At 41.9% G+C, this 20,835-nt stretch overlaps 1 protein-coding gene across 1 annotated transcript in view; it reads left to right on the top strand.

Moving 5' to 3' along the window:
* The window catches only part of LOC126159831 (EF-hand domain-containing family member C2-like), a 256,876-nt gene that overhangs the window by 221,717 nt on the left and 14,324 nt on the right, over positions 1–20,835 (top strand). Inside the window, exon 11 of the mRNA XM_049916645.1 lies at positions 4,141–4,254. Within this exon, the coding sequence (XP_049772602.1) occupies positions 4,141–4,254 (114 nt within the window). The remainder of the gene's footprint in view (positions 1–4,140; positions 4,255–20,835) is intronic.

The following is a 20,835-nucleotide window of genomic DNA, read 5'->3' as shown; positions in this document are numbered from 1 at the left end:
GCGTGCGGCTACTGCCATAGCCAATATTTGTGAGGGTCTCTCCTCAACTGTGCTCGCGAGACGATGCGGTGTCCTGCTGGTGGCAGATGGCGCGACCACGGCTCCTGGCAGTCGGTGGACGGCGCACTCTTCACGATCGCGACTTTATGTGGCCAGCTGGATTTTTTTCGCCTGATGTGTTTAGAGGGAACGTTGTGGAGGAGGAGGGTGTTTGCAGTCTCAGATGTTGGTGCATACAAGACCTCGGATATATTTAGTGCTACGATCTATTTGTGGCGAAAATTTCATTACTTGATTGACATAATGTTTGTGTGTGATACTCAAATGCTGAAAATATTTTTTACTACGAAGAAGGATCATTGTAAGGCGGAGGTGAATGTTTTAAGCGATCTATTTGACGTCTGTAAATTGTTAAATAATTAATTTTTGATATCGAAATTGCGTCAGCTCTCCGTTTGTCTCCAGCATTAGCCAGTAGGATCACAGTATTCTGAGGAGAATGTATGTTTCTAGATGTTGGTTCACACAGACAAACATGGGGTGGCCTCTTGAGAGAGACAGAGACAGGAAGCGAGTCTGGAATTTTCCGATCAACAGAATGCCATCACTTGATGCTTTGTATGAGGGGGGGCATGAGATCAAAGGAGGCCTATATGCGGCCCGTGGTCGGTGGTCTTTAGTAACGTGATCTGTAGTTAAGGACATTGAGCGAGAGACCCCCAAACAATGCCTACTATACTGCACATCATTCCATTTATGATCTGTAGACCACTTTTGCAGAGTTCAGTTGTCAGTGCAATATGACTGCTGTATGTTTCTTGAGCTGTACAAAATAGTTTGGCGCTGAAATTCTCATAATTTTTGTGTCTGCAGAAAGTACTTCCACACCAGCAGCAGCAATTTGGTAGGTAAATTCGGTAAGAACCAATTAGAATGCTACAATTCGGTAAGAACCAATTAGAATGCTACAATCTCAGGAAGTTCCATGATGTCAGAGAGTCACAAGACATCCTTTGTGGGCGGGCATAAGAGTCTCCAGAGACTAGTTCGACAAGATGCGGTTAGAGCAATTATGCACCTACAGGACGTTTAGTGACGTCGGAGACAGGTAGAATGCTGTCCTCCCCTCCCCGCCAACTGCCATTGTGACTTTAGAGCATCTGTGGACCAGCATATATAGGACATCGAAAATTCACCCAAATTCCAGACATTTTTCTCGTCTGCAGGACAACATTTGGAATTCTGCTCTTTTTTCTTTCCTTCGCATTCTGTTTTGGGTTTCGAAACATGCGATGATTTTTTAGATATGTAATTGTTCTCATCTTCCTGTCTATGGTTAGATACCAGTGAGCTTCGAAAAGTGAGGAAAATAAAAAAATAAATGCCTCAACATCCCTGACTGCAGCAGCTTATATATACTAAGCCCACTCTGCAATCAGAAAAAAAAGCGCCAAAATTGTTTAAATATTCCTTACTGCCTAAACTGTTTAAATAAACAGTATTCCATACACTGCAGTCAATTTCCTGACAAATTCTTCTTCTGAATAAATAAACTATATTTCAAACACTGCCTTGTATGCCATAAATTGTTTAAATATACAACATTCCACAAATTTCCTTGTCTACCAGAAATTGTTTAAACAATATTCCATACACTGCAATCGATTTCCTGGCAAATGGCTAATGAGCTAAGCCTTTTTCCCGCCATTTTGTAGGTGAGGTGTGGGTGGGGATGGGCTAGGAGGTTTCCCAGAGAGGTAGGAGTTAAGTAATTGATCAATATAATTAATTAGTCACTGAATTTGATATCAAAAGTGAGCTTGTATCAGTGAGGGGAATTCCCAGAGGGGTGCAGGGAGGAGGAGGGGGAGGAGTGTAAGGTGAGGGTGGGAGGTTTCTTGGAAGGACAGATTAGTCATAATCCACTTAGCAGAACAATACGTTAAGGATCTGTCAATCAAAAGAGAACAATAGGTGTGGCCCAGAATATATGTTTGCCCCTGATTCAGGCAACCCTCACTAGCAAAATGGGCTCATAGCACCCTTACCTTACTACTTTTGAGTCTTGTGTCTGGCAGGCTGTCCTGTTTTTCATTATGTTAAACACTTATGTGTTCAGAAGTAGGATTTACTATCTTATTTAGATGTCTCATGACCTTCTCTGGTTTATTGCAAAGTACATTATCTACCATACTGCATCACAGGTAAATGAATATTAGCTTTCGAATTTTGTTGTTACCAATAAACAACGTCGTTTTCTTTACTAAATAACGTCTGTAAACAAAAAAAAGAAAGAATAAAAGAAAAGAAACACAAAATAAGAACAGATTTTATTTGGTTACAGTGGGGATAATAATTTTGTAGCTTTTATGTTTACAAAATGCTCCTTTTAAAACTGGTGTTCGAAAATTGTATTGTTTCCTTGAATACAAATATTATATTACTCAATCATCCCTTCACACCCATGCCCAACTGCTCCATGTGCGGCGAGGTACGTCATCTGGTGACATCACATGTTCAACATTTCTTAACCTCTTATCGGTTTTCGGTGCATTTCCCGACATTTGCGGCCCCATGTGTCTTATATTAAATTAATTATCTCAGTGTCATCTACGTGGCTTCGAGGGTCTTTAAGAGTTAATAAGAACCACCCTGTATGTTTCATACGTTCGCTAGGATTGATGGAGTCTGTAGCCCCACGAGTAAGCATTTCGTTTCGTAAGAATAAGGTCAGTGGATCGAATATCGCTGCTGGTACTTTTTTTTTCATTACCATGTACTCAGTCAACAGATACGCAGGATAAACCATGAAATTGTGTGATGATGGGCAACCGTTTATTAATGTAAACCAAGTCTCTTTTTCAATAGACACTCCGTGTACTGATGTAAGCTGTTGCCAGCACACCAGTCGACAAAGATGTAGCGCGAAATCGATAGCAGGTGCACGTTCAAGCGCGCCTGTCACAAGAGAGGCCAGAGACAGTCTCACAAGCAACATGCCGCCAACGTCCTCTCGACAGCAAGTATTCAGGCCACCGCCGCTGACCAGAGGACCTTCGTCACTAGTCACTCAGTCACTAACTCGCACCCCAGTTGGCATCTGTCAGTTCACGTCACTGGCTGCTACAGTACATAGCATCAGATTATAGTAAGATTACCGAGATTGTTTGCCAGATGACTATTTCTTATGAGCTTGTACCACAACACATGGACTCTATTCCAGTTAAGTACAATTGCCAGTTCTTGTAAATAAAAAAACCATATTAATCCACGTGTACATTTGTGTTGTAGAAAGAGGATACTGGCCTGAAATAATAACATCCTCTTCCTTGCGTCTTTGGTACAAGACTCTACAGTGGCGACGAGTACACTACAGTGGCGACGAGGACACTACACTCTGTAAAAAACCATACACATGCAAAAATTCGGCATTCATTACAAGTGCAGTATGTTACAATAATTGTTTTTTATGTTTCTGAGATCATTATCATCCTGATTCGTGCAGTGTTCCATAGGTTACACATTATACTTGTCACAAATGTAGGTAAAATAATATAAATAAAATAATAACACTTATTTGAGTGAAAGTTTGGGTATCTTTTCTTTCGAATCTCCTTACGACATATTGATCATTTGCTTGGTCATAATAAATCTGTTGCTAGAATTACGTGCGAATGGAAAAAAACGAAGTGTCGTTAGGGAGATTTGATCCAAAGACCTTGCCCTTCCGAAACTAAGCGCTAACTCGGTCAGCTGAGAACTCCTTAAAACACTAGCGATGTTTTAAAACTTGATTTTCTCGAAAATGTTTGAGAGTTGGCTCTTCCTTATTGCATATGTTGAAAGTCCTTAGTCACGCCCTACACATCCTATCAACATGAATCACATTGATGAGGGGAAGTTCGTACGGTTCCGTTGTTAGTATCGTATAAATGGAAATTTCTGTAATTTCTTAATCAACACATATAGGAACTCTGACACACTGTCTCAGTCAGGTGCTACTATGAAACATTTCCTATGATCAATTTTTAGAGCATCTGTTCTATAACCTCATGTGAGTTAAAATAATTTTTAACATAAATATTTGTATGCTTGTAGTTTTCAGTAAGGTCTTAACTTGTTATGTTTCTTTTTCAACAGAAGCGCTATTAAGGAAGTACTGGGTGATACCATCAAAGAACATGAAATAATAACTCTGGCGCGTCATTACGGCGTGCGATGTAAACGAGAAAAAATAACAAAAGATCAATTAAGGTAAGCTGATCTGCTTCTTACTACGCTCAGTATGTTCTTAACTTTCCGATAGACCGAAAATTACATGTGACTCCTTTTGCTGCGAATGTTATTTTCCTCACAGAATGGCGTGCTTACTGTTCGTCGTATGATGAATAAGAATAGCGAGTTCCACATCTGTTCCAGATTATCGTCGTTAATTATTTTCTTTGTGTTGTAAAACAGACTTTGAGCTATTCCTTCATACGAGGAATCATTCTGCACTTTTAAGAAGTTATTATGCTATCTTTGAAACATGAGCCACCATATTTACCATTACTTATATTTATTGAGACCTAATGTACTATTTTTTTTAGTTCCGTACCTCAGCCGTTAAAAACGGAATAATTTAATTATCCGTCAGTCTGTGCATCTGTTAAGACCCCTTTTTTCAGGAATGGATAGAGGTAACTAATTGAAATTTCTGTCAAATACTAATTGTAAGCTCTGCAGTATCTTGGCGGAATAAAAAATTTAAGCTTATAACTCAGTACATTCAGAAGATATGGACATTTATCTCACTTATTATGATTCTAGCCAACTCACTCATCAAAACCCACAGATGAAATATCTACCTACACAATTAAGTTCGTACGGAATCCTTAGACGGCGAGTCCTGCTTACTTTTTTTCCCCTCATTAACTGGCTTTCAGCTCTGGAATGTTCCTCGACAAAGAAATGGCACACCAAGAGACTGCTGTTAGTGCCTTGAAAGTGTACTTATCGTTAGGGACAACTCGCCCCGAAACAAGAATAACCAGTAGCATTTCAAGGTAGCTAGAGCCAGCAGGATTGCTTCGTTTTGGATGAGCCTGTGTGCGGTCTGGCGTTACACCTTTAATGTTCGGTGTTCTGTGGGCGCTGTGGCAGACATTACAAAAGGACAATGTTTACATGTGAAATATTTCTGGAGTAATTTGTAGCCAATGATTCATGGAATAGTGTATTTTGTCACTGTCGTTATCTTTGTGAAATAATGTAAGGAAATAAAACTTAGTCCATATTTTCAATACATTAGTGGCTTCTGCCTCAAGTACGTACAGGGTGTTTCAAAAATGACCGGTATATTTGAAACGGCAATAAAAACTAAACGAGCAGCGATAGAAATACACCGTTTGTTGCAATATGCTTGGGACAACAGTACATTTTCAGGCGGACAAACTTTCGAAATTACAGTAGTTACAATTTTCAACAACAGATGGCGCTGCAAGTGATGTGAAAGATATAGAAGACAACGCACTCTGTGGGTGCGCCATTCTGTACGTCGTCTTTCTGCTGTAAGCGTGTGCTGTTCACAACGTGCAAGTGTGCTGTAGACAACATGGTTTATTCCTTAGAACAGAGGATTTTTCTGGTGTTGGAATTCCACCGCCTGGAACACAGTGTTGTTGCAACAAGACGAAGTTTTCAACGGAGGTTTAATGTAACCAAAGGACCGAAAAGCGATACAATAAAGGACCTGTTTGAAAAATTTCAACGGACTGGGAACGTGACAGATGAACGTGCTGGAAAGGTAGGGCGACCGCGTACGGCAACCACAGAGGGCAACGGGCAGCTAGTGCAGCAGGTGATCCAACAGCGGCCTCGGGTTTCTGTTCGCCGTGTTGCAGCTGCGGTCCAAATGACGCCAACGTCCACGTATCGTCTCATGAGCCAGAGTTTACACCTCTATCCATACAAAATTCAAACGCGGCAACCCCTCAGCGCCGCTACCATTGCTGCACGAGAGACATTCGCTAACGATATAGTGCACAGGATTGATGACGGCGATATGCATGTGGGCAGCATTTGGTTTACTGACGAAGCTTATTTTTACCTGGACGGCTTCGTCAATAAACAGAACTGGCGCATATGGGGAACCGAAAAGCCCCATGCTGCAATCCCATCGTCCCTGCATCCTCAAAAAGTACTGGTCTGGGCCGCCATTTCTTCCAAAGGAATCATTGGCCCATTTTTCACATCCGAAACGATTACTGCATCACGCTATCTGGACATTATTCGTGAATTTGTGGCGGTACAAACTGCCTTAGACGACAATGCGAACACCTCGTGGTTTATGCAAGATGGTGCCCGGCCACATCGCGCGGCCGACGTCTTTAATTTCCTGAATGAATATTTCGATGATCGTGTGATTGCTTTGGGCTATCCGAAACATACAGGAGGCGGCGTGGATTGGCCTCCCTATTCGCCAGACATGAACCCCTGTGACTTCTTTCTGTGGGGACACTTGAAAGACCAGGTGTACCGCCAGAATCCAGAAACAATTGAACAGCTGAAGCAGTACATCTCATCTGCATGTGAAGCCATTCCGCCAGACACGTTGTCAAAGGTTTCGGGTAATTTCATTCAGAGACTACGCCATATTATTGCTACGCATGGTGGATATGTGGAAAATATCGTACTATAGAGTTTCGCAGACCGCAGCGCTATTTGTTGTTGAAAATCGTAACTACTGTAATTTCGAAAGTTTGTCTGCCTGAAAATGTACTGTTGTCCCAAGCATATTGCAACAAACGGTGTATTCCTATCGCTGCTCGTTTAGTTTTTATTGCCGTTTCAAATATACCGGTCATTTTTGAAACACCCTGTACATTCATGTATTGTCAAGATTTACCGAAAACTATATCGTAATTTGTAACAGTAACTCAGAATCAAATTGTAAGTTAATGCAGATGAGTAGGAAAAAGAATCCCGTAATGTTTGAATACTCCATTAGTAGTGTAGCGCGTGACACATTCACGTCGATTAAATAATTGGGCGTAACATTGCAGAGCGATATGAAGTGGGCCAAGCATGTAATGGCAGTTGTGGGGAAGGCGGATAGTCATCTTCGGTTCATTGGTAGAATTTTGGGAAGATGTGGTTCATCTGTAAACGAGACCGCTTATAAAACACTAATACAACCTATTCTTGAGTACTGCTCGAGGGTTTGGGATCCCTATCAGGTCGGATTGAGGGAGGAAATAGAAGCAATTCAGAGGCGGGCTGCTAGATTTGTTACTGGGAGGTTTGATCATCACGCGAGTGTTACGGAAATGCTTCAGAAACTCCGGTGGGAGGCGTTCTTTTCATGAATCGCTACTGAGGAAATTTAGAGAACCAGCATTTGTGGCTGACTGCAGCACAATTTTACTGCCGCCAACTTACATTTCGCGAAAAGACCACAAAGACAAGATAAGAGAGATTAGGGCTCGGACATAGGCATATAGGCAGTCATTTTTCCCTCTTTCTGTTTGGGAGTGGAACAGGGAGAGCAGATGCTAGTTGTAGTACGAGGTACCCTCCGCCACGCACCGTATGGTGGATTGCGGAGTATGTATGTAGATGTAGATGTAGACTGAATAGTTGTTTTGGCGAATAGTGTTGCTTGTTATAGTGAAGTGTATAGTTTACTCTTAAATGATCATTTAGCGAGAAGTAAAACGGTGAGTACGGAATTTGTGGTACAAAACAAAGTTGGCACCGTAACCTCAATCAGATGTAGAGGAATATTCGACAGGAGTCGTTGGCTTTGAACTAGTGGCCTAGGAAACATGCAACATGTCATAAACAATATGGCGATTATAGCGTGATGTTATTGGCCATTTTTTCAAACGAGATAAGCTGCAGGTCAGTCTGTCACCAAAACTACGTTTTTTTTTGTTTTTTTTTAATATGACATTCGTTGGCCTCGCCAACTCACAACCAAACTGTCACCTTCGAACCTAACCGAGACCTCCGGCGAAGCTACACATCATTCTGTCACTACAACTAGGTGTATGCAGTTTCACATTCGTTGGCTTCACCAACTCACAATCAAATTGTCATCTTCCCACCTGGTGTATACCTCGGATAAAACTTCAGATTAATTTGTCGCCACAACAATCTTTTTTTCCTTTCTTTCAAATTCGTTGACTTAAAAAACTAACAACAAAACTGTGAATACACTCTAGACAAAACAAAAGCGACGCACCACAAACGAATTATCCGAATGGGGCGGAATTCGGTAGAAGACATGTACATTTACAGACAAAATAGGATGATTTATTCAAGAGGAAGAGCCTCACAACGCTTTGGTCCAACTCTGGGCCTTACGCAAGCAGTTATTCGACTTGGCAAACATTGACAGCGTTCCTGGATGTGACGCTGAGAGATATTATGCCAAATTCTGTCCAATTGGCGCATTAGATCGGAAAAATCCCGAGCTGGTTGGAGGTCCTGCCCATAATGCTCCAAACGTTCTCAGTTGAGGAGAGATTCCCTTGCTCGCCAAGGTAGAATTTGGCAAGCGCGAAGAAAAGTAGTAGAAACTATTGCTGTGTGTGGATAGGCATTATCTTACTGAAATGTGAGCCCAGAATGGGTCGCCATGAAGGGCAACAAAATGGTGCGTGGAATTTCGTACCACTGTACTGCAAGGGTGCCGCCGATGACCATTGAAGGGGTCCTGCTGTGAAATGAACTGGAACCCCAGCCTATCACTCATGACTGTTGGGCCATGTAGTGGGCTTGTATCCCATCTCTGTCTGGGGCATCGCGATCATCGGCGCTCAGTTTGAAGCGGGGCTCATCACGAAAGACATTTCTTCTCATGTCAATGAGATTCCATGCCGAATATGTGTGATGATCTGGTGTACCATTTCTTTTCATAGTAGGGCCCCTTTGGTTGTCATTCATTGCTCCATTAAAGCAATTCTACCCCCCCATTTTGTTCCCCTTCACGGCGAGCCACCCTGGCCCCACGTTCCAGCAAGATTATGCCCGACCGCACACAGCAAGACTTACTACTACTTCGCTTCGTGCTTGCCAAACCGTACCTTGGCAAGCAAGGTCGCCGGATCTCTACCCAGTTGAGAACGTTTAGAGCTTTATGAGCTGGGCCCTCCAGACAGCTCGGGATTCTGACGATATAACCGTTGACAATGTTGACTGGAATACTCTCTTTCAAATTCTGAAGGTGGCAGGAGTAAAATAGAGGGAGCGAAAGGCCATTTACAATTTGTGCAGAAACCAGATGGCAGTTATAAGAGTCGAGGGGCATGAAAGGGAAGCAGTGGTTGGGAAGAGAGTGAGACAGGGTTGTAGCCTATCCCCGATGTTATTCAATTTGTACATGGAGCAAGCAGTAAAGGAAACAAAAGAAAAATTCAGAGTAGGAATTAAAATCCATGGAAAAGAAATTAAAACTTTGATTGTAATTCTGTCAGAGACAGCAAAGGACCTGGAAGAGCATCTGAACGGAATGGACAGTATCTTGAAACGAGGATATAAGACGAACATCAACAAAAGCAAAACGAGGATAATGGAATGTAGTCGAATTAAATCGGGTGATGCTGAGGGTATTAAATTAGGAAATGAGACGCTTAAAGTAGTAAATGAGTTTTGTTATTTGGGGAGCAAAATAACTCATGAAGGTCGAAGTATAGAGGATATAAAATGTAGACTGACAATGGCAAGGAAAGCGTTTCTGAAGAAGAGAAATTTGTTAACATCGAGTATAGATTTAAGTGTCAGGAAGTCTTTTCTGAAAGTATTTGTATGGAGTGTAGCCATGTATGGAAGTGAAACGTGGACGATAAATAGTTTGGACAAGAAGAGAATAGAAGCTTTCGAAATGTGGTGCTACAGAAGAATGCTGAAGATTAGATGGGTAGATCACATAACTAATGACGAGGTACTGAATAGAATTGGGAAGAAGAGAAATGTGTGGCACAACTTGACTAGAAGAAGGGATCGGTTGGTAGGACATATTCTGAGGCATCAAGGAATCACCAATTTAGTATTGGAGGGCAGCGTGGAGGGTAAAAATCGTAGAGGGGGACCAAGAGATGAATACACTAAACAGATTCAGAATGATGTAGGTTGCAGTAGATACTGTGAGATGAAGAAGCTTGCACAGGATAGAGTAGCATCGAGAGCTGCATCAAACCAGTCTCTGGACTGGAGACCACAACAGCCACAACCGGCCATTTGGACATAATTTGGCACATCCCTCAGCAAGACATCTAACAACTCTATCAATGAATGCCAAGCGGAATAACTGCTTACATAAGTGCCAGAAGTGGACCAACACATTATTGACTTGCTCAATTTCTGAAGCTCTTTCTCTTGAATAAATCATCCAATTTTTCTGAAATTGTAATCATTTGTTTGTCTGTATAAGTGCACCACACCTACCGATTTCCATCGCATTCGGATAATTCCTTCTTGGCGCGTCGACTTTTTTTGTTCTTAAGAGAGTATATGCACCAAAAGCTAACGTGACAGCAGCCATTAACATTACATCAGTGGCCGACCACTCGTATCGAACATTCCTTTTGAACCACTTCATTGTCTATTCTCTTTTTTGTATAAAGTTCATTATCAATCGCCGTGTGGTGCGACCTTTATCTTGATCGCTGAATTCACGAAAGTGTATTTAACGCTTCGATCGGCGCAACTTAAGCTGTGCGCTTAGGTTCGTGCCCCATCACACCCTCAGAAGTCCCAACATATTCAGAATAAACAGCAAAGTATTTCTGACAGACAAGGTTTGGAATATGAATGCTGCTTGTTTCAAACGCAGCAATTTAAGCTGTCCTCTTAGATTCCTGCCCATCCACATCATCGGAAATTGCGACGTATTCGGATTAAACAGAAAACTTATTCGTAACAAGCTAGAGTACAAATATTACTGCTGATAGTTAAACTTGCAAGAGTTTCGTCTCTCTTTGTTTAATCAGACTGAAGTCAAAAAACCGAAGAAACTCGTTCCTGGGAGAGCACACTCTTATATGTAAATAACGTATAATATTACAGAACATGCTTCTATTAGGTGAATAGGAAACAAACAGAATGCTTAACAAATGCGAAAATGGAAAAGAAAGTTAGCATATAACAGGACACGAAAGTGCTTCCTCTGATACCATAACCACATGTTTCTAGGTCTAATTACAGGACCACGCCCTTCACATAGAGCTCTGTCCATTAGTAGCCCATATCTTAGGATCTCAAAGGATTTTTTTCGCTAGTGTGCTGTTGCCTGACAGCTGCTTGTATTAAATCGTCCCATGAGTGACGCTTGTGATAAATCTTCAATGCGCTGTTGCCTTGAAACGGCTTGCTGTCATAACACGCATGTTATAATACAAAAACAACAGAAGGCAATGAAATCCAGTATCGAGTCTCCAAAGTAGCAAGTGAGGTAGATCACGTGACCCAACCAGAATGCAGTGAAATGCTATTAGTTATTCTTGTTTCGGACCGAACTGTCCCTAACAATAAGTGAAAGTGTCACTTTTCTTTAGTGTCATTTCAGCTGGTTTCATACGCCCCACAACAATGTCCTGTCGTACATCATTCTCTTCATTACAGAATAGCACTTACACTCTATAGCATTGATTATTTGTTGGGTATATTCCTATCTCTGACTTTCCCTAAGGTTCTGATATCTGCGATTCCCTCTTAGTAGTCTACCTGCAGAGCCGGTTTGAGGCCACTCGGAACTTATAGCGCTGGTGCCCTCCCGCCCACCTTTCATATATCCCTTGAACGTATTGTCTTACTTCCCTATGAAATGCGGAGATAACGTCTAACAATATTTTATTTCAGTAACTTGAGCACCAGCGTGCTTTTTATTAATAAATCTAAATCATAAATCTGAATAAACTTTTTGGACCACTATTTACTTCATTGATACGTTGACGCTGGTAAGATGTTATAGGTCTTATTTTCACAAGACAAAAGAACTAAGCCTTGCACTGTTGCAGGTTCTTACCATCGCTCGAATTACCAATAAGGAGTACTGACAGTTGCCCGCCGTTGCAGGCGACGACGTGTACAGGCTGTCTCGAAATTTACAGCTTATGTTAAACAGTGAAATGTGGCGTATTATAAGGCCTAGATTTCTGGCTTCTGGTATAACATATTCCACGACACGCTCCACAGGAATACGCCACACAGTAAATTATCTTGACACGCCGTTTGGGAAAGCTTGATCTTCATTCTTGTTTAACGGTCGATACCGCTACGTATGGTGGGAGAGAATGACCACACTGGCATACTTGAATGAGTTAAACATTAAAACAAGTACGAAAACTTTATAAAATTGCACTGAAACACAATAGACAAAATTTCTGTAAAGGAATAGTGGCTGCACAAATTAATGGAAGGAACGTGTAACAGCATGAGAAAAGCAGCACTATGTGAGCTACATTATCACTAATCTTAATACAAATGAATTTTTGTCATCCCACTGTTTTGCTTAGTGGCCGACGTCGTTTGGTGTGATGATTTGATTTGTTAACTGTTTAGAACAAACAATCTCTGCTCACAGTTTTGTGACACTATTTCATAACGATGCGCAGAAGACTAGAGCGGAACAGAACAAACATTTTTGATAATTTGTGATACATAAAATGGGGTTTAATAAAGCAGGAGTATGACGATTTTATTGTTAAATATATGGACTGTGTTATGCCGATTATACACTCCTGGAAATGAAAAAAAGAACACATTGACACCGGTGTGTCAGACCCACCATACTTGCTCCGGACACTGCGAGAGGGCTGTACAAGCAATGATCACACGCACGGCACAGCGGACACACCAGGAACCGCGGTGTTGGCCGTCGAATGGCGCTAGCTGCGCAGCATTTGTGCACCGCCGCCGTCAGTGTCAGCCAGTTTGCCGTGGCATACGGAGCTCCATCGCAGTCTTTAACACTGGTAGCATGCCGCGACAGCGTGGACGTGAACCGTATGTGCAGTTGACGGACTTTGAGCGAGGGCGTATAGTGGGCATGCGGGAGGCCGGGTGGACGTACCGCCGAATTGCTCAACACGTGGGGCGTGAGGTCTCCACAGTACATCGATGTTGTCGCCAGTGGTCGGCGGAAGGTGCACGTGCCCGTCGACCTGGGACCAGACCGCAGCGACGCACGGATGCACGCCAAGACCGTAGGATCCTACGCAGTGCCGTAGGGGACCGCACCGCCACTTCCCAGCAAATTAGGGACACTGTTGCTCCTGGGGTATCGGCGAGGACCATTCGCAACCGTCTCCATGAAGCTGGGCTACGGTCCCGCACACCGTTAGGCCGTCTTCCGCTCACGCCCCAACATCGTGCAGCCCGCTTCCAGTGGTGTCGCGACAGGCGTGAATGGAGGGACGAATGGAGACGTGTCGTCTTCAGCGATGAGAGTCGCTTCTGCCTTGGTGCCAATGATGGTCGTATGCGTGTTTGGCGCCGTGCAGGTGAGCGCCACAATCAGGACTGCATACGACCGAGGCACACAGGGCCAACACCCGGCATCATGGTGTGGGGAGCGATCTCCTACACTGGCCGTACACCACTGGTGATCGTCGAGGGGACACTGAATAGTGCACGGTACATCCAAACCGTCATCGAACCCATCGTTCTACCATTCCTAGACCGGCAAGGGAACTTGCTGTTCCAACAGGACAATGCACGTCCGCATGTATCCCGTGCCACCCAACGTGCTCTAGAAGGTGTAAGTCAACTACCCTGGCCAGCAAGATCTCCGGATCTGTCCCCCATTGAGCATGTTTGGGACTGGATGAAGCGTCGTCTCACGCGGTCTGCACGTCCAGCACGAACGCTGGTCCAACTGAGGCGCCAGGTGGAAATGGCATGGCAAGCCGTTCCACAGGACTACATCCAGCATCTCTACGATCGTCTCCATGGGAGAATAGCAGCCTGCATTGCTGCGAAAGGTGGATATACACTGTACTAGTGCCGACATTGTGCATGCTCTGTTGCCTGTGTCTATGTGCCTGTGGTTCTGTCAGTGTGATCATGTGATGTATCTGACCCCAGGAATGTGTCAATAAAGTTTCCCCTTCCTGGGACAATGAATTCACGGTGTTCTTATTTCAATTTCCAGGAGTGTATATTATTTCCATTGCTGCACAACCACAAACAACACGCACGTAATTAACTCCTAGTTCAAAACTATGTGAGTCCCTGACAGCGCATGTGCTACTAGGATAGAGCACCTCTGATGGCTTACACGTCACTTGTTCTAGACAGTGTGTTCCACATACACAGAGTGTCGCAGATAGAAGGAACACGTGCAAGTATCAAGGGAAAAACGAGGTAACTACAGAAACGAAGAGCTGAAATGGACCTACCATTTGTTTACAGTGAAAAATACAGTGAAAAACACTTGTATAGAAGATGTTGAAAAGTGACGCCCTGCAACATCAGTACACAGCTGCGTACGTCTAAGCATATTCAGAAACACCCAGAGTAAAGTTCCGACATCGATGTGTAACTTCTCCCTTCCTAATCGGTCTACTGGACTGCGATATAATTGACCGTGATCGCGTACGCCTAATGAAATTTCACAGTGACTAATGCTATTGCTACCGAAGGAAAATAATACAGGTTAGTAGGAGGAAAGTGTACAACAGACCCTTCTGGAGGAAGAATCTGTAATAAACTTAGTCTAAACGCTGATGATAATTTTGAAGTGGGTGGAGTATAGTGCAATCGCTCACGAACCACACTGGGAGAAAAAAGGTACCTCGTAATATTTAATACAAAAATACTTATAATAAAAAAATTGATTAACTAAAAAGGGGATAATTAAACGGTCGCCATCCCGCCAGGGAAATGAATCTACAGAATCTTAAGAAAGGTAATGGCAAAGATATTTAACAAAATAATCACTGGCGTGGCAACAGAAGGTAGTAACGCTTTTCCACAATACAACAATTCAAGAGAAAACAACTGAATCAGAAATCACTGAGTTTGCGGTAACTTATTCTGAAATCCTAAATTTTGAAAGTAAAGTTACATCAAGTTAAATAAACGTAATTAATACTTTGTTATGTAAAAAATGACTTTCAGTAACATCCGTGTAACGTAAAGCAAAACTAGGAAAAAATCAGGCAGTTTACATTTGATTACTGAAAGACTGAACTGAATTTACTTTAATCAAATGAGCAACTGATTTTACTTTTAAAATAACGACAATAAAATACATACCAAGCCAGCAGAAGTCACTCGCTAAGCTACATAAACAATAAATGAAATTGCCCACTATTTCAATTTGTGCTGTATCTTTAGTTATTAGTTTTGCCAGTGAAATTTTACGTTACTTTAATTGCATGAAGTTAATACTCAAAACTGCAAATTCGTTAAGCCTCTGTTACGAAATACAAGAATGAACAGTGATTGAGGCAGAAAATTTAGACTGAAACTGGTCATTACCAAACAAAACTGGTAATAAATTGTAAATCAATTTTCAAAAATGGTTCAAATGGCTCTAAGCACTATGGGACTTAACATCTAAGTTCATCAGTATCCTAGACTTAGAACTACATAAACCTAACTAACCTAAGGACATCACACACGTCCATGCCCGAGGCAGGATTCGAACCTGCGACCGTAGCAGCAGCGCGGTTCCGGACTGAAACGCCTAGAACTGCTCGGTCACAGCGGCCGGCAAATCAGTTTTCACATTCTTATGCCACTCGGTGATTGTATGGAAAGGAAAGCGACCCTGCTTGGTGATAAGAGGACAATGACAACTGAGGTGCCCTAGAAGTTTTAACTATTGCAGGTTATTATTCAAGTTACTCATACTCTGTGAAAGAGATGTCACTGAGTAATGCCTCTACAATACTATATCAGTCACTGTACAGTCTTACGATGTTATAGCTGCGCGGACAACTAAGAACGTAGCCAACGACAATTCTGAGCTGCCGCTATTGCTGTTGCTGCTGGTTGAGAACCCGAGTGGTCTGCAGAGCCAGAGACTGGCAATAGTCAGAACTGCAGCTTCCTCCACCTGTCCACTCTTACCGTGTTCTGAATGCTCGTGGGTTAACGAACTTGGTGCGCATACATACACGGGTGCGATGTTAGCTGCACACCGCGTCTGTGGGAGCGGCCAACAATCACTTCCGCACTCTTTCATGACTCAAGCTGCTCTGCTTCCTCTCTGCTCGCAGTGTGACAGACACTCCGTACCCAAAGATAAACAATGACTCAGCTAGTGCCGTTTTGTCGTTGCTATCGATACATTAAAACTAAAATTTCCTTGGCTATTACCCAGCAATTTACAATATTTACATTATAATTACAGTCAATTATATACAGAAACTGAGAAAGACAACTGGCGTTCTACGGATCGGAGTGTGGAATGTCAGATCCCTTAATCGGGCGGCTAGGTTAGAAAATTTAAAAAGAGAAATGGATAGGTTAAAGTTAGATATAGTGGGAATTAGTGAAGTTCGGTGGCAGGAGGAACAAGACTTTTGGTCAGGTGAATACAGGGTTATAAATACAAAATCAAATAGGGGTAATGCAGGAGTAGGTTTAATAATGAATAAAAAAAATAGGAGTGCGGGTAAGCTACTACAAACAGCATAGTTAACGCATTATTGTGACCAAGATAGACACGAAGCCCATGCCTAGTGCAGTTGTACAAGTTTATATGCCAACTAGCTCTGCAGATGATGAAGAAATTGATGAAATGTATGATGACATAAAAGAAATTATTCAGGTAGTGAAGGGAGACGAGAATTTAATAGTCATGGGTGGCTGGAATTCGAGAGTAGGAAAAGGGAGAGAAGGAAACATAGTGGGTGAATATGGATTGGGGGAGAGAAATGAAAGAGGAAGCCGTCTGGTAGAATTTTCCACAGAGCACAACTTAATCATAGCTAACACTTGGTTCAAGAATCATAAAAGAAGGTTGTATAAATGGAAGAAGCCTGGAGATACTAGATACATTATATAGATTATATAATGGTAAGACAGAGATTTAGGAACCAGGTTTTAAATTGTTAGACATTTCCAGGGCAGATGTGGACTCTGACCACAATCTATTGGTTATGAACTGTAGATTAAAACTGAAGAAACTGCAAAAAGGTGGGAATTTAAGGAGATGGGACCTGGATAAACTGATAGAACCATAGGTTGTACAGAGTTTCAGGGAGAGCATAAGGGAACATTTGACAGGAATGGGGGAAAGAAATACAGTAGAAGAAGAATGGGTAGCTTTGAGGGATGAAGTAGTGAAGGCAGTAGAAGATCAAGTAGGTAAGAAGACGAGGGCTAGTAGAAATACTTGGGTAACAGAAGATATATTGAATTTAATTGATGAAAGGAGAAAATATAAAAACGCAGTAAATGAAGCTGGCAAAAAGGAATACAAACGTCTCAAAAATGAGATCGACAGGAAGTGCAAAATGGCTAAGCAGGGATGGCTAGAGGACAAATGTAAGGATGTAGAGGCTTTTCTCACTAGGGGTAAGACAGATACTGCCTACAGGAAAATTAAAGAGACCTTTGGAGAAAAGAGAGCCACTTGTATGAATATCAAGAGCTCAGATGGAAACCCAGTTCTAAGCAAAGAAGGGAAGGCAGAAAGGTGGAAGGAGTATATAGAGGATCTATACAAGGGCGATGTACTTGAGGACAATATTATGGAAATGGAAGAGGATGTAGATGAAGATGAAATGGGAGATACGATACTCGTACTGTGTGAAGAGTTTGACAGAGCACTGAAAGTCCTGAGTCAAAAAAAGGCCCCGGGAGTAGACAACATTCAATTGGAATTACTGACGGCCTTGGGAGAGCCAGTCCTGACAAAACTCTACCAGCTGGTGAGCAAGATGTATGAGACAGGCGAAATACCCTCAGACTTCAAGAAGAATATAATAATTCCAATCCCAAAGAAAGCAGGTGTTGACAGATGTGAAAATTACCAAACTATGAGTTTAATAAGTCACGGCTGCAAAATGCTAACACGAATTCTTTACAGATGAACGGAAAAACTGGTAGAAGCTGACCTCGGGAAAGATCAGTTTGGATTCCGTAGAAATACTGGAACACATGAGGTAATAATGACCCTACGACTTATCTTAGAAAATAGATTAAGGAAAGGCAAACCTACGTTTCTAGCATTTGTAGACTTAGAGAAAGCTTTTGACAATGTTGACTGGAATACTCTCTTTCAAATTCTGAAGGTGGCAGGGGTAAAAAAAAGGGAGTGAAAGGCTATTTACAATTTCTACAGAAACGAGATGGCCGTTATAAGATTCGAGGGGCTTGAAATGGAAGCAGTGGTTGGGAAGTGAGTGAGACAGGGTTGTAGGCTATCCCCGATGTTAGTCAATCTGTATATTGAGCAAGCAGTAAAGGAAACAAAAGAAAAATTCGCAGTAGGAATTAAAATTCATGGAGAAGAATTAAAAACTTTGAGGTTCGCCAGTGATATTGTAATTCTGTCAGAGACAGCAAAGGACTTGAAAGAGCAGTTGAACGGAATGGACAGTGTCTTGAAAGGAGGATATAAGAGGAACATCAATAAAAGCAAATTTAGTATAATGGAATGTAGTCGAATTAAATCGGGTGATGCTGAAGGAATTAGATTAGGAAATGAGACGCTTAATGTAGTAAATGAGTTTTGCTATTTGGGGAGCAAAATAACTGATGATAGTCGAAGTAGACAGGATATAAAATGTAGACTGGCAATGGCAAGCAAAGCGTTTCTGCAGAAGAGAAATTTGTTAACATATAGTATAGATTTAAGTGTCAGGAAGTCTTTTCTGAAAGTATTTGTATGGAGTGAAGCCATATATGGAAGTGAAACGTGGACGATATATAGTTTGGACAAGAAGACAATAAAAGCTTTTGAAATGTGGTGCTACAGAAGAACGATGAAGATTAGATGGGTAGATCACATAACTAATGACGAGGTACTGAACAGAACTGGGGAGAAGAGAAATTTGTGGCACAACTTGACTACAATAAGGAACTGGTTGGTAGGGTATGTTCTGAGGCATCAAGGGATCAACAATTCAGTATTGGAGGGCAGTGTGGAGGATAAAAATCGTAGAGGGAGACCATGAGATGAATATACAAAACAGATTCAGAAGGATGTAGGTTGCAGTAGGTACTTGGAGATTAAGAAGCTTGCACAGGATAGAGTACTATGGAGAGCTGCACCAAACCAGTCTCTGGACTGCAGACCACAACAACAACAGGGTCAACTTACAATTTTCACACCATGCAGATACCTTTGTTTTGATCTTCTTATGACTTTGCTAGACAATAAACGACAGCATCATCCGCAAACAACCTAAGGCGGCTGCTCAGGTTTGTTTCGTAAATCGTCTACGTGGCTAAGAAACACCAGAGGGAACCTTAAACAAACCGACATCGTGATAAAGGGGTTTTGTAATAAAACATAATAGGCACTATGTAACGTTGTTTAGAGGTGGCAGTGAACACTTGCGCATACATGTCAGCTATCCACATCTTTCAAACAAGTGGTATAATTTGTGGCTAGAATGGGGTAGTGAGCGAGAAAAGTAGCACAATGAGCGTCTAGAAGACAGCAGGAGTACATTTTCATGTTGCTCAGTGCTGACAAACCACGGACGGTTTCCACTTTGTAGGCCAAATTATCATATGCTGTGGCAGAGGTGAGAAAGTGAGTTCAGTGTTTTACACATCTTCGACAGCTGAGGTAATTGTAACTTGAGGGGAAGGAAGCAGCGTTGACTTCGCAAGGCACCATCCCGGCATCCTCCTAGACTGAACTGGAAGACCGCGGAATATCCAAATCTGGGATTGAACTCGGGTCTTCCTAATGCTAGGGCATTTAGGCACTATGCCACCCTTGTCAGTGCTATGGTAGAACTAACAGACGAAAATTGTAACGTTTCGCGATAGTGCAGAATAGGAACGTTTATCTGTAGTACCTGTCACTAGTAATGGATTTAAAATTAAATTAAGCTTGTTGTAACATAACATCGCTAACGTCCGCAATGGCCAGCTATTGCAAGAAGTTTACCGACTTTTACCGACACATAGTCCTACTGATTTCACTACAGCTTGTGAAAGTTTTCTTTTCAGTTCCGCCCCATTTTTCTGATCTTTTCTTGTCAGTGAAGTCTGAAGTCGTCGTACTGTTTGTATTCTGTTTGAGGTTAGCGATTAACTGAAGAAATGTGTTGGAACACTATAAATTTATTTCCATCCTCATTACTACAAATAAGCACTACATTTGAATGTGAACGTATCTATAATGTGCTTTCATGAAACATTGTTACTAACTCACTAGTTCAGAAACGCTAGTTTGCTTAAAAGCAAAAACTCACATGGAATTGATGGCATTTCCAGCAAAATAGCAAAATACTAAAGGCTTGTTCTCAACAGATAAGTAAGATTCTCAGCCACCTGTGTAATAGCTCTCTGGAACAGGGCATTTTCCCTGATAGACTGAAATATGCTATTGTTATACCTTTGCATAAAAAGGGGGATAGATCTGATGTCAACAATTACCGTCCAATCTCCCTTCTAACAGCTTTATCCAAAATTTTTGAGAAAGTAATGTATTCAAGAGTAGCTTCACATATCTGTAAAACTGAAGTACTAACAAAATGTCAGTTTGGATTCCAGAAAGGTTTTTCAACAGAAAATGCCATATATGCTTTCACCAATCAAATTTTGAATGATCTGAATAATCGAACACCACCCATTGGGATTTTTTGTGATCTCTCAAAGGCTTTTGATTGTGTAAATCATGAAATTGTGCTAGACAAGCTCAAGAATTGTGGCATGAGT

Source organism: Schistocerca cancellata, chromosome 2 (genome assembly GCF_023864275.1).
Source record: "Schistocerca cancellata isolate TAMUIC-IGC-003103 chromosome 2, iqSchCanc2.1, whole genome shotgun sequence".
NCBI lineage: Eukaryota > Metazoa > Arthropoda > Insecta > Orthoptera > Acrididae > Schistocerca > Schistocerca cancellata.
The sequence above is the reverse complement of the archived record's forward strand: the minus strand, read 5'-3'. Positions and strand labels throughout refer to the sequence as shown.